The sequence below is a fragment of the Silene latifolia genome, chromosome 2 (genome assembly GCF_048544455.1).
Source record: "Silene latifolia isolate original U9 population chromosome 2, ASM4854445v1, whole genome shotgun sequence".
Classification (NCBI taxonomy): Eukaryota; Viridiplantae; Streptophyta; class Magnoliopsida; order Caryophyllales; family Caryophyllaceae; genus Silene; species Silene latifolia.
In genome coordinates this window covers 160,252,759-160,265,605 of record NC_133527.1, presented here as the reverse complement: position 1 = coordinate 160,265,605, position 12,847 = coordinate 160,252,759, and the positions used below count along the sequence as shown (strand labels likewise).

The following is a 12,847-nucleotide window of genomic DNA, read 5'->3' as shown; positions in this document are numbered from 1 at the left end:
TTCCGTTTAGTACATGTTTTCCTCAGAATAGATGGTACTGGCGGCCTTCAAAGAATTGGGTATATTTTGTTACATCCGGGTATTAACTGAGGTTATTAGGAGGAAATGGTTCATGGATAAATGAGATATAGAATATTTGTGGAAGAAATCTTTGCAAATGAGGACCTCCTCCAAAACTCGCCTATTTTCTATGGAGGTGTTGTGAAGAAATTGCAATGTCGACATATTATAACGTATATTACTTGTGGAGGGTGTGGTAATAGTGACGAGACAATAGTTCATGCTATTTTTGATTGCTCTAGCCTCTAAGGCTTGAGAGGTGTGGGATTCTAACCTCTTCGAGTATCTTATAATATTCGCCCCAAATGGTAGCTTTTGTGCATAGCTAACACGGTTAATGAAGATGGTGGAAAGGGACTCGTTGATTTGCTTCTGCCAATATGTTAGGGAGTTTAGACGCTAAGAAACTTTTGCATTTTTGAGGAGCAGCTCCCACAACCATCACAGACTATTATATTGGTTTTGTCATGTTAATTTCCGACTATCGATTGTATTCAGAGAGTGTCTTTATATCTTAACCTTCGAATGAGACTACTACTTCTGTTTCATGGCATCCTCTAGAAAGTGAATGGATTAAAATTAATACAACGCGGCGGTTCATAGAGATGGGAGGTTGGGATTGGGATGATGGCTAGAATGAGCAAAGCAAAGTCTTATGCATGTATTTCGTGGAAGAGGTTGAAATGAGCGTGAGAGGCGACATTAACGGAATCTTGGCTACAAAAGTTGGCTTGGAGGTGGTTGTACGCATGACATCATATTGGAATGTGATGCAATCAATGTAAATGCTATCGGCAGAAAGACACATGGTAGAAATCCTTTGGTTCTTATCATTGAGGATGTATCTTATTGATTAAGTTGTTTTAATTATAGTAAATTGTACGAAGTATTCATTTTAAAAGAGGTGAGAAATGTTTAGCTCATTATGTAACTAGGTTGTGTGGTAATGTCGGGATTATTGGTACACAAAAACTTCAGAGAGACGGTCTCTCAATAGCGTTATTGAGAGACCTCTCATATGATGGGGTGAGGGGACTCACCGAATTTCTTTTTCCCTATTATGTCTCTCACTAAATTAGTGGGAGACGGTCTCTCATGAGATCTACGGTTATTGGTATTGGACAATATGTGAACAAATATTCTTAATATAAAATATTAAATGATACTCCGTAACGAATAATGAAAAAGAAACTTAAAAATGAAATAAATAAACAAATAATTCCGGAAAGAATATTGGGTATCTTATTGGAATATTTGAGCATTCAAAACACTCGTTGTCGTGGGTGATCAAGAACCGGCCACTAACTTTTGGTTTGGCATCTCCTCAAAATTCCGCCATCCTCTATTGAACATTTGAACGTATCTAATTACGAAAGCATCAACAAACACCATCCTTTTCCACCTACAATTTAGGCACTTCTTCCATTCTAATCTCATCAACTAACAATTAACAGGGATAATTAAGCCTTAATCACGGCTTTATTCGAGATCAACGGTTCCGAAACCACGACCACCGTCAACAACCACAAAAACTACCGCATCAACGGCGTTATTCTGACAGGGGTATTTTCGGAATTTACTAAAACCCCTTCTCCTCACGGAGGTAGGGGTGCCCTTCCTTCTGACGGTGGTTGTCCTTCCGATCTTCTCTTTCTTGCCGGCGGCGGTTACGACGTCGTTTTCTGAGACTAACCCTTTTCTTGTTTTCTCATTTTATGATTTGGGTAGTTTTTAGATTTTTCTAATTTGATCGTTTTGTAGAGAAAGATTGAATCTTTTGATTTTTGGGTGAAAAGTTGAAAAAATGGGGATTTTGGAGAAAAGTTTGACAATTAAGAGGGTTGCAACGGTTGTTTCTAATTATCAGGGGGAAGATGGTTGTGGTGAGTCTGAGAATTCCGGCTGCGGTCGCAATTGCCTTGGGAAATGTTGCTTGCTTGGTATTTTCTGACACTCTTGGTTTATTTATTTGAATTTTATAGTTTATCAAGGTTATGCTGTTTGTATTGTACTGAGATATTGTAACTCCGTCGCAATCATTTGATTAAAATACCCCTCTGAGAATAAAAAGGGTAAACAAACGATTAGGACGGAGGGAGTAGCTAATTAGGAATTATGTCACTTGATTCTATGGCAATCAATGCAATTGTTGTGGGTTGGGATTGTTTGCTGATGCTGTGTTGTGTGAAGCTGTGGATTCATCTTCTTTGATGGAGTTTAGTGATTGCATGAGATGTCTGAATTTATTATAGACTTTTATACATTTGTGTTATAGCTGTTGTTTTGGTGTGCTAAGTAGATAAATCATGTTTATTTTGTGTAAGTTACATGATTCATGCTTTCTGTTTGATATCTAGATTGTTTGCTTTTGATACATGGATGTGGAATTTTGACATAAGCTATCTATGTTATTATTGCATATTTGCATGCAACCTAATTGATACTCAGTACATAATTAAAGTTAATTAATTGCGTGCTCGTTTAATCTGTGAAGTGTGGTGGGGCCGCGGCTTTAGAACCAGGAGAAAAAGGAAACTTTGGTTGGCTTCAGTGGTAGTTTTCTTTTGTACTACAAGATTCTAATAAATGGCTTGTTACTAGACGAGTTTTCAAAATCCGAGAAAAGTTTCATTTTGAGCATCATACTTACATTGTGAAATGCTGTTCCATTGGATCTTTGACACCTTACTTGAAACATATCGGTGCATGACTTTCTTTGTCTGTAGACCATTTTTGCGACTTTGGAACTGATTCACAGTGACTATTCCGTAGGATGATTCATGTTAGCGATCCATTTGGGACTAGTCTTTATTTTACTGCTATCCTTGTCGTCATTCACTTTGCAACTTATTATTGCTTCTGCGGGTGTGCCTGCTGTATAGTTCTGTCTACCTGAAAAACTTATGATGACTGAAATTTCTTCATTGATTTCAGTGTCCCAGCTTCCTCTATATGCATGCAAGATAGATGACGATGGTGATGATGCAAATGACAATGACGTGACTTATTCAGCTGATCAATCATCTTCCATTTCTTTTCTGCATGATCTATTACTAGGACAGTGGGAGGACAGGGTGAGGAGGGGCCTGTTTAGATATGATGTGACTCTATGTGAAACCAAAGTTATCCCAGGGAGATGTGGTTTTATTGCCCAGCTAAATGAGGGACGTCACTTGAAGAAACGACCAACTGAGTTCCGAATTGATCAGGTTCTTCAACCATTTGATGATAGCAAGTTCAATTTCACTAAGGTTGGCCTGGAAGAAGCACTTTTCCGGTTTGAACTGTCTAGAGACCACATGCCGCAATATTTCCCAAGTGCGCGTATCACTTCGGAATCAGATTCGCCTAATATTGTTGCTATAAATGTATGTTAATATTTCATTACAATGCCCTCTCATGATTCAGTCACAAGTTTTTACCATTTTTAGGCATTGTAGGCTGTGTTACTCAAACTCAGTAAGAAGAATACTACACTGGTGCGTTTTCAAATGCCAGGCCGTTATTTTATGGAAAATTCTCCGTTTTTTACTCAATAATATCTAGTGTCTAGGTGTTATTCTGAAACAGCCTCTTTGTGTTGCTAACACAAGGGTAAGGCTGCGTAATTCCGACCCCCCTTACCTCTCAATTTGCGGGAGGGAGCCCTTGAGGCACTGGGGATATGGATTTGGAAGGTAATATGAAGAGTCCTTAAGGTAGAATTTTGATGGTTTGCTACTGTGATTGAATATTGATGGGAAGTTCTGATTTTCAGGTCAGCCCAATAGAGTATGGACATGTCCTCTTAATACCTCGCATATTTGACTGCTTGCCTCAGATGATTGATCATGCAAGTATGTTGGCTGCTCTTCATTTTGCAAAAGAAGCAGCCGACCCCTTCTTTAGAGTTGGTTACAATAGCTTAGGCGCTTTCGCAACAATTAATCACCTACACTTCCAGGTAAATGCAGATTGATATCTGTTCCTAGTAGTTTTGATATTATTTTCCTAAAACCAAGTTTTCTACGCTTTTTATGTATTTCTTAGCTTTATTTGTATATTGGCTGTTAGCCTGTTATCGTGTTTTCCTTTTTCTTTTTCTTTTCCTTTTAATCTTATTTTTACCACTGATCCGTGGTTTCAAATGCCGATTCATGCTGGTGGACCGCAAATCAATTTGGGAGCAATGTTCGTATTGATATCTGCTCTTTTGTATCAAATGTAACTTAATTAACAAAATTTCAGGCATATTATCTACAAGTACCATTCCCAGCTGAGAAAGCACCAACTCGAATAATATCTGAGCCCAAGAATACTCCACACAATGGAGTTGTGATCTCTCAACTTCTGAAATATCCTGTTCGAGGGCTTGTCTTTGAGGGTGGTAATACCATTCAAGATTTATCAGATGCTGTAGCTACTTCCTGCATTCGGCTTCAAAGCACTAATGTCCCTTTCAATGTCCTCATCTCAAGCTGTGGGAAAAGGATCTTTTTGTTTCCTCAGGTAATTTTCAGATTTTCCATCAACAGAGAAATCTATTCAGGTTTTTTTTTTTTCTAGAACCAAAGCGCCAGACAGCCAGTCTCACTAATGTTATCTCGTGGCTTACACGCTGTTGTCTGCCGGCAAGCTCGTGATTTTATTCAGTTTGCTTAATGATTTAGTTTTTATGGCGGCTACGCTCTTACTTTGGATTTTAGCAATGTTGCTTTCTAGGGTCTCGAAGTTCAGACCTCTAGTTCAGTTAGGTCAACCCTTTACCACCTGATCGAAGTGCTTAGGGGTCTTGAATGATGATTAATTAATAAAGTTGTAGAAAGAGCACAAAATCTATTTAGTTTTGGAAACTCGTCAGAATTTTATCAGGATTCACTGCAACTGATCACTAGGTTTATGCTTGACTGAGAACGTTACATGATCTTGTCAAGGAATGAAGCTAATATCATTTTGTTGTGAATTATAGTGCTTTGCAGAGAAACAAGCTCTGGGGCAAGTGAACCCTGAGGTTCTGGACACTCAAGTCAACCCAGCAGTATGGGAAATCAGCGGACACATCGTCCTGAAGAGGAAGGAGGACTTCGACAAGGCATCGGAGGAGTACGCATGGAAGCTTCTAGCTGAAGTTTCTCTATCAGAAGAGAGATTCGAGGAGGTGAAGACAGTTGTGCTCGAAACATTGGGATTACAATCAATCTGTGCAGAGAACATCAGAACCTGTGCAGAGGACGATGAAGAAACCTCTTGTAATTCCACATTTGGTCAACGCCAATTGAAAGATTGTGTGGTGTATAGATGATCAAAGCTTGAGCTTGACTCACGTAGGTGGTATGGTATTTGGCAGGTAGGTTTTGTATAACAATCCGGAAGTGCAGTTATTTCTGGGAAGTAAACAAACTCGTAATTTGTACATACTTGCATGTTATGATATTTTAATCATAAGGCAAAAATACAGCATTTGTTATCTATGAAGTTAAATTGACATTCTGCAGCCTGATTGGTGACAGAATAGAAAGATGAGTTATGGAAGTTGAAAGTTGGAAATTGGCAAAAATTCAATTAAATAACCTCATCCCTCCCATAAGGTTCGCGTCTCCTCTCTCCAACTCATAATCCGTGTCTGGAAATTTGCATAATTAAATTCACACCATGTATAGGTATAGACGTTCCTTTGTTTGCATTTCGTGTAGGTATTTTTACATACAAGTTCTACTTATCATGAATTTAGAAACCAAGTAACAATACATTTGATCAATTCCTAAAACTTTGTAATTCACATGAGAATTAGAAAGGCAACCAAACAAACTAATTAATGTGTCCAAACATTGTGATGGCCATATCCTCCAACGGTCCAACCTCCCAAGTTTTTGGCGGAACAGGTGGATGTTATTGAAGTCGGACAAGCATAAAATAATAGGAAAATGAACAATATGATGATTTTATTGCCAGCACTTGTGTATTGACTCAATAATTGGTTAACAAAAGTAGATGATACGTTACTTGTTTGCACTTTGCACTGCACATGTAAAAGTAAATCCCATGTTTCACGCCATAGAATGCCAAACAGATGTGCTTATAACGTAACGTGTCAGCCTACTTCTTCAGTATACGCATTCAACTATTCCGATATTTCATTCGTTCATCATATCTTCAACTCATTGCTCCTTTGTCAATGTCATAATATCAACATATCTGAAATTTCTACTTGTTATGCCATCAATCTTACGATACAATGACTACAAATCTTGTATTCAATTGCTTGTGTACTGTCCGCTAACAATATATCTTTCCCTTGTTTTTAGCAAACAAATGCCAACGCGTTTTCAACTTTCATTAAACGTAACAAATTGTAACATGGGCAAACTCGTGAGTTGCTTTATCAACACCCTTACGTAGTTACGTGGATGTAGAAACTAAAAATTAGCAGACTGACTTATAACTCACTAATAGTAGCTACAACGAGGCCGGACGAAGACCTTCCTTTAAAACCTCGTGAAATTGACTATCAATATGATTTCAGGAAAATATTTTTGTATGCAACAAAGTTAATACTTGTATACAATAACAAGATTCTATAATCAAACAACTCTGTTGCTTACAAGTCACAACCATTGAACTGAGAGACTTTGTTGCAAATTAAGTCAATAATGCAAAAATTATGAAGCCAGAACCTTCCACTTTAACATTATGCTAAACACTTGGCAACATAGAGATATTAGAGCATATGATTTATCCATAAAATATATATGGCCATCAACACACAAAAACGCGGTATTAAATTAAAAATATAAAAAAGACGAAGTCACTAAAAAGAATAATATCAGAAACATTCAAAACCACATATAAACAAATCTAAAATACAGAACTATTAGCGAAATTATATACAACAAATAAACGCCCCCAAAAAAAATACAAATTCCTTCATTATTCAAGAGTTAATTTTAATTCCTAAGCATCTCACAGTTGTTTAAATTCCGACTCAACCGCTAAATAACAATAATAAACCATAATCAATCACCTCTGAAACGCGGTATTAATTAAGCATATATACACACACGAAATATGACAAAGGACTCGAAAAAGTTAGAGATTTAATTCAAATTAAGTCGCTAGACAACAATGATAAAATGTAATTAACCTCTGAAATGACTAATTAAATAAGTAAATCAACAAAAATCTCCAACACTTAACATTACTATGATTTACTGTTTCAATATAGACACGAAAATACGACGAAGAATTCGGATATCATTGAAGTCCAATTAAGAGATCCAATTCAATTCCTAGGCGTCACACACAGTTGATTTCAAACTAAACGGCTAAACAACGTAATATGGAGTAAAACGTAATTTAATTAACCAAAACGACTAAAATTAATCAAATATATCAACGAAAATCTCCTACGATAACTACTATCATTTAATTCATATACATGAAAAATACGACGAAGAATTCGAACGTTATTGTTCAATTATGAGATATATAATTAAGTTCAATTCCTAAGCGCACACAATTTATTTATTTCAAATTAAACAACAATTATAAAATGTAAATAAGACGAAGGATTCCGAAATCATCGAGGTTCCAATTAAGAGTTATATTAAATTCAATTCCTAGGCGTCTCACAATTGATTTGATTCAAATTAAGCCACTACACAACAATTATAAAACCTAAATAATCGTGAAACGACTAATTAAGTAATTAATCAGGTAAATCAACGAAAATCTTCGACAATTAGCATTATCGTTTCATATACACACGAAAATAAGACGAAGGATTCGGAAATCATCGAGGATTCAATTAAGAGTTATATTAATTTCAATTCCTACGCGTCTCACAATTGATTTGATTCAAACTAAACAACTAAACAACAATTAAAAACGTAATTAACAACGTAATTAATCCCCCGAAACGACTAATTCAGTAATTAATCAAGTAAATGAAAGAAATCTCCGACAAATTAGCATTACCGTTTCATATACACTCAAAATACTCGGAAAATTCACGAATCATCGTCGAACAATTAGGTCATCAATCCGTTAGCCATCATCTTCTTAAACTCCTCGAAATCAACATGACCGTCACCATCAGCATCAACAGATTGGATCATCTTAGAACAATCCTTCAACGAACACTTTTCTCCTAAACTCTTCAACACCGCGTGCAACTCACGTGCCGAGATCCTTCCATTACCGTCCTTATCAAACATACTGAAAGCTTCTCGAAGTTCGGTGGTGGAACCAACGTTTCCTCCTGATGCGGCGTGAAACGCGGCGAATTCAGTTAGATCGACGTAACCGTCTCCGTCTTTGTCCATCTCCGCCATCATTGCCGCCACTTCTTCGGTAGTCGTCTTCGATCCTAGAGAATGTAATAGGCCGCGGAGCTCCGTTGCAGAAATCAATCCGTCGCCGTTTTCGTCGAATTTCGCGAAGATTCTCGCGACTTCGTCTGTTATTGTCTCGTCGGTTGCAGTGTGATTCAACGCCGCCATTGTTGTTGTGGTTTTAGAGAGAGAGAGAGAAGGAAGTTATAGAGAGAGAAAGTAGTGGTGAGGTTTGTTAGAGAATTGTTGCGGCGTTTGGGAGGAGGAGGATATATATAGGAAGGAAGAGAAGGTAGGGGAAGTATGGAAAGAGAGGGTAGTTGTGTAAGTTGTAGGGAGTTGTGGAGTATGAGTGGAGGGAAAATAACGCGGTATTGGGACTTTAATGAGATACTCTTTCCGTATTAGTGACCACGCGCTTCTCTAACGACTTTCTGTCCCTTTAAAACGGTTGAGATGTTCTACCACTTTTATTTTAGCATATTTTCCGAGTCCTTTGGTTTGTTAAAGCGTAATTTCGGGTTAAGCATTAGTCCAAAAGATCATATTGGATTGGATTGGACTGTACTGGATCGAAGATTGAAAATAATTTTTTCGTGCATCAAAGATCATACTAAAACTTTTAATTTTGGACCGAACCCGAAATATTTAGTCCGCTCCGGCCTTAAACTGAAATGAACCTAAAACTATTTTTTCATTATTTTGTACTTGCTGTATAGGAAAAATACATTTACATTCCTCTTAAACAATTTCATTGAATAAATAGACGGCTTTTTTTTTATGAAACTAGTTGTTAGTATTATTATGTAATGTCTTTTGAAGATAAAATTATCTTCGTTTTATGATTTTTTTTAAAAGCATAAAATTTGGTTCATTCAGTCCTGACTTAAATTAACCGGTCTAAGACCGGACTGTACCAAAGACCGAAACTTGAAAAAATATGGACCGACGGTCTAACTAAAAGAATTCGGTGCACTTTCGGTCCAGACCGGATGGTCCGGTCCAGTCCATTTTTCGATCTAAGCCTGAAGTTGTTCACCCTAGCGGAATTAGATTTTCATTAATTTTTAAAAAGGTGAATTAAAAGTGGTTACGGAGAGAGAATGAAATCTAGAGAGAGAATTTCCTCTCTAGAAAATTAGGGTTTCAGTTGCAATATGGCAAAGAAATCACGATTCAAATTTTCTCTCAATAAACAAAAACTTCAATCTAAAGCTAAATTACGTCTATCCTTTACTAATACTGAGAAATTACGACTTGATAATAGTGACGATATGGAGGAACCAACAGACTTGGTGATGGCCGCTTCCTCTCCAGCCGGTCCGTCAATTCCAAATACTGCTGATGCGAAGACTACACGCCCGGTCAGCGATATTGTGGGGATCCCGGTACTCGATTTGGATGAGGTGGTTGAAACGACTGTTGAAACGGAGGAAGAAGATGAGCATGTTATTGAGGAACCTGGATGGACTAAAGTCACGGGTAAGCGTCGTCCTTGTTCTCCTTCTTAGAATAATTCTAAAATTCAAATTATCATTGATGATGTTAAGCCAGAATTTGAGTATTGGTCAACAACGGTTATATGTTATGTTTTGGGTGGAAATCCTCCATGGGCACAACTGTCTGGGTTTATTAACAACATCTGGGGGGAAGTATAAATTTGATAAGATGTCATTCTTACCTAATGGAGCCTTTTTGGTCCATTTCCCTACCATGGAATGTAAGGAGCTTGTCTTAAAGCAGGGCTTTTCAATGTTTGAGAATAAGCCTCTTGTTGTCAAACCATGGACTGAGACTGCTTCTATGGCAAAGAAACCAGTTAAAGCAGTGCCAATTTGGGTACGTCTGTGTGGGCTAGGCCTCAAGTTCTGGGGTGGGAAGTGTTTGGAGAAAATTGCATCTCTTGTGGGGAAGTATCTACGAGCTGATACTGCTACCATGGATAAAACTAGAATTGGCTATGCTTGTCTCATGGTGGAAGTACAAGTGGGACAAGAATTTCCTAATAGAATTTTTTTCAAAGATGAAAAGGGGGAGGATGTAAGTGTTAGTGTGGAATATGAGTGGAAGCCTGTCCAATGTGGAGTATGCAGAGGGATTGGCCATACAAAGGATGTCTGCAAGAAGAAGCCTAATGTCCCTCCACGGGTGGTTCCAGTGTGGAGGCCAGTGGTGAAACCTTCTGTACCTGTGGCAACTAGTGTCTCTACTGGGGGTCAGTGCAGCAACCTACTGTTCCAGTGGCACCCCTGGTGGCCTCTGGTTCAGACACTGTTCCCTCTGCACCACCCCTCCCTCATGTTCCTGTCCCTGAGACCCCATTTGGTGGACCTGCGCACCATAACTCTGATCTATTACCTACTGTTAGTCCAATTATGCAAGTCTCTAGGCAGGAGCATGTGGTTAGCAATCCTCTTAGCCCGTCAAAGATCTATGCTGAAACTGTTTCACCAAATAGAGACAAAGGGAAGAATGTAGTGCAAGATACTAGGGAGTCTGGTCCTACCTCTACTAGTGATAATGGATAAGTTAGGTTTCTGGAACGTTCATGGCATGAATAATCCAAATAAACAGATAGAGATTAGAAGATTCCTGCATCAGAATAAATTTGGTTTATTTGGGCTAGTTGAAACAAAAATAAAAGAGCAAGATTTTCTTTCTACTCTTCATAAATTAGGACACTATTGGGAGGGTGTTAACAATAATAATCATCATCCTGGAGGGAGAGTTTGGATTATCTGGGTACCTCAATTCTTTTCTAATTTGTATCTTTGGTATCCCTCACATTGTCCTTTTGAGCTTTTAGGATACTCGGATGCAGATTATGCCGGAAGCGTTGTTGATCGAAAGAGTACATCCGGGATGGCTACTTTCTTAGGTCCGTGTTTGATCTCATGGGCGTCTAAGAAACAAAACACCGTTGCTCTTTCCACCGCTGAAAGCGAGTACGTAAATGCCGCATTGTGTTGCGCGCAAGTTCTTTGGGTTCGACAACAACTAAGGGACTATGGTATTATCTTTGATTCAACTCCAATTTTATGTGATAATACTAGTGCCATTAACATTTCAAAGAACCCAATACAACACTCAAGGACTAAGCATATTGACATAAGACATCATTGTTTACGTGATCATGTGGAAAAAGGTCAAATTCGTCATAAATTTTGTAGAACGGAAGATCAAATAGCCGACATTTTTACAAAACCGCTTGAAAGAGAACAATTCGTAAAACTTCGGTTAGAAATTGGTTTGTTGGATTCCGCGTAAAACTTTATGACGACTTGCCCTCGATGATTGACTAGAGTAGATGTTACATTTGTTTTTATAAGTGATTATATGTTATTTTTACTCAATGAACTAAATGATTAATTTGCATGTAAATCCAATGGGTAAAGTAATTGTTCACATGGAGCCACGCAACCATCATCTAACCATCAAATCTCCTTTCCCCATTACCCATGTCTTAGCCGCCTACTACCCACCTAGCCGGCTACACTCACCTTCCTCTCAACCAATCAAATAAAAAAGCCTAAAACACTATTCACCCACCTCATTTACTAACATGTACAATTTTTCAACTCTTAAATGATGACCTCCTTACTCACTTTCAAATTTTTCAAAAAATTACATCTTCCCCAATTATTCTCCAAAACCGTCCTACACATCCCTCTACCAACTGTCACTTTTACTTTCACTATAAAAATCATGCCTCCAAAATCAACTAAGCCGAAAACCTTGAAGGAAATCCGAGACTCCTACAAGCCGAAAATACCATCGGTTGAACCACAAATCGAAAGTCTTGGATCAAAAACTGCCCAAAATCAAAAACCACCAAAGAAACCTAGAGTCTTTGTGCCAAATGCCCCAATGACAAGAAAGAAATCAGTTGCTAATCGTCCTAAAACAGCTGCCGAGGCTAGGAGATTCTCAAGTCGGATGTTCAATCAAAAATTCGATTTGAATATGCCGCATGCAACCGAAACCGAGGGTGAAGAAGGAAGCTCACGGGCTGTTGGTGAGGTTGATGATGATGGAAATCCAATCATTCAAGAAGTTGAGGAAGTTGATGTTGGTGTTGGTAAAGAAAGTGAAAAAGATGAGGAGATTGTTGATGAGGATGCCGAGAAGGAAGGAGAGAAAAACAGTGAGGAAAAGAAAAATGAAAGTGAAGAGGAGAATGAAGAAAAAAATGAGAATGAAAAATAAAAGAGTGTGGAAAAATCAATTGAAAAAGGTGAGGAAAAAGAAAAGAGTGTTGAGAAAAGTGTGGAGGAATCGGTTCAGAAGAGCAATGGGAAATCGAAATCGAAATCGAAATCAAAATCGAAATCGAAGGTAAGTGTTGGTAGTGATGAAATGTTGAAAGATATGGTTGGAAATAAAAGGCGAAAAAGGAAAGGCAAAACCGTGAGTGAGGTAACGGTTGTGGAAACAGAAATTGACACGGAGAAATTGAATGCCGTCTTCAATGATGACGA

General features: G+C 38.0%; 2 protein-coding genes across 2 annotated transcripts; one reads left to right on the top strand and one right to left on the bottom strand.

The window, feature by feature from the left end:
* Positions 1 to 1,295: 1,295 nt before the first annotated feature.
* LOC141643201 (GDP-L-galactose phosphorylase 1-like) lies at positions 1,296 to 5,492 on the top strand. Its single transcript, XM_074452246.1, has 5 exons — positions 1,296 to 2,000; positions 2,995 to 3,428; positions 3,818 to 4,003; positions 4,288 to 4,548; positions 5,009 to 5,492. The coding sequence occupies exons 1-5, from the start codon at positions 1,865 to 1,867 to the stop codon at positions 5,339 to 5,341; spliced, it is 1,350 nt and encodes a 449-aa protein (XP_074308347.1). The 5' UTR covers positions 1,296 to 1,864; the 3' UTR covers positions 5,342 to 5,492.
* A 2,574-nt stretch (positions 5,493 to 8,066) lies between these two features.
* LOC141641528 (putative calcium-binding protein CML18) lies at positions 8,067 to 8,537 on the bottom strand. The gene has a single exon (XM_074450187.1). It carries the CDS (start codon positions 8,535 to 8,537, stop codon positions 8,067 to 8,069), a length of 471 nt encoding a protein of 156 aa, XP_074306288.1.
* Between the last annotated feature and the right edge of the window lie 4,310 nt (positions 8,538 to 12,847).

Excerpts from the sequence above, each read along its gene's own strand:
- LOC141643201 (XM_074452246.1), top strand. The coding sequence starts at position 1,865 with ATGGGGATTTTGGAGAAAAGTTTGACAATTAAGAGGGTTGCAACGGTT. Across the intron at positions 4,004-4,287 it reads TTAATCACCTACACTTCCAG|GCATATTATCTACAAGTACC; the intron begins GTAAATGCAGAT and ends ACAAAATTTCAG. Across the intron at positions 4,549-5,008 it reads GGATCTTTTTGTTTCCTCAG|TGCTTTGCAGAGAAACAAGC; the intron begins GTAATTTTCAGA and ends TGTGAATTATAG.
- LOC141641528 (XM_074450187.1), bottom strand. The coding sequence starts at position 8,537 with ATGGCGGCGTTGAATCACACTGCAACCGACGAGACAATAACAGACGAA.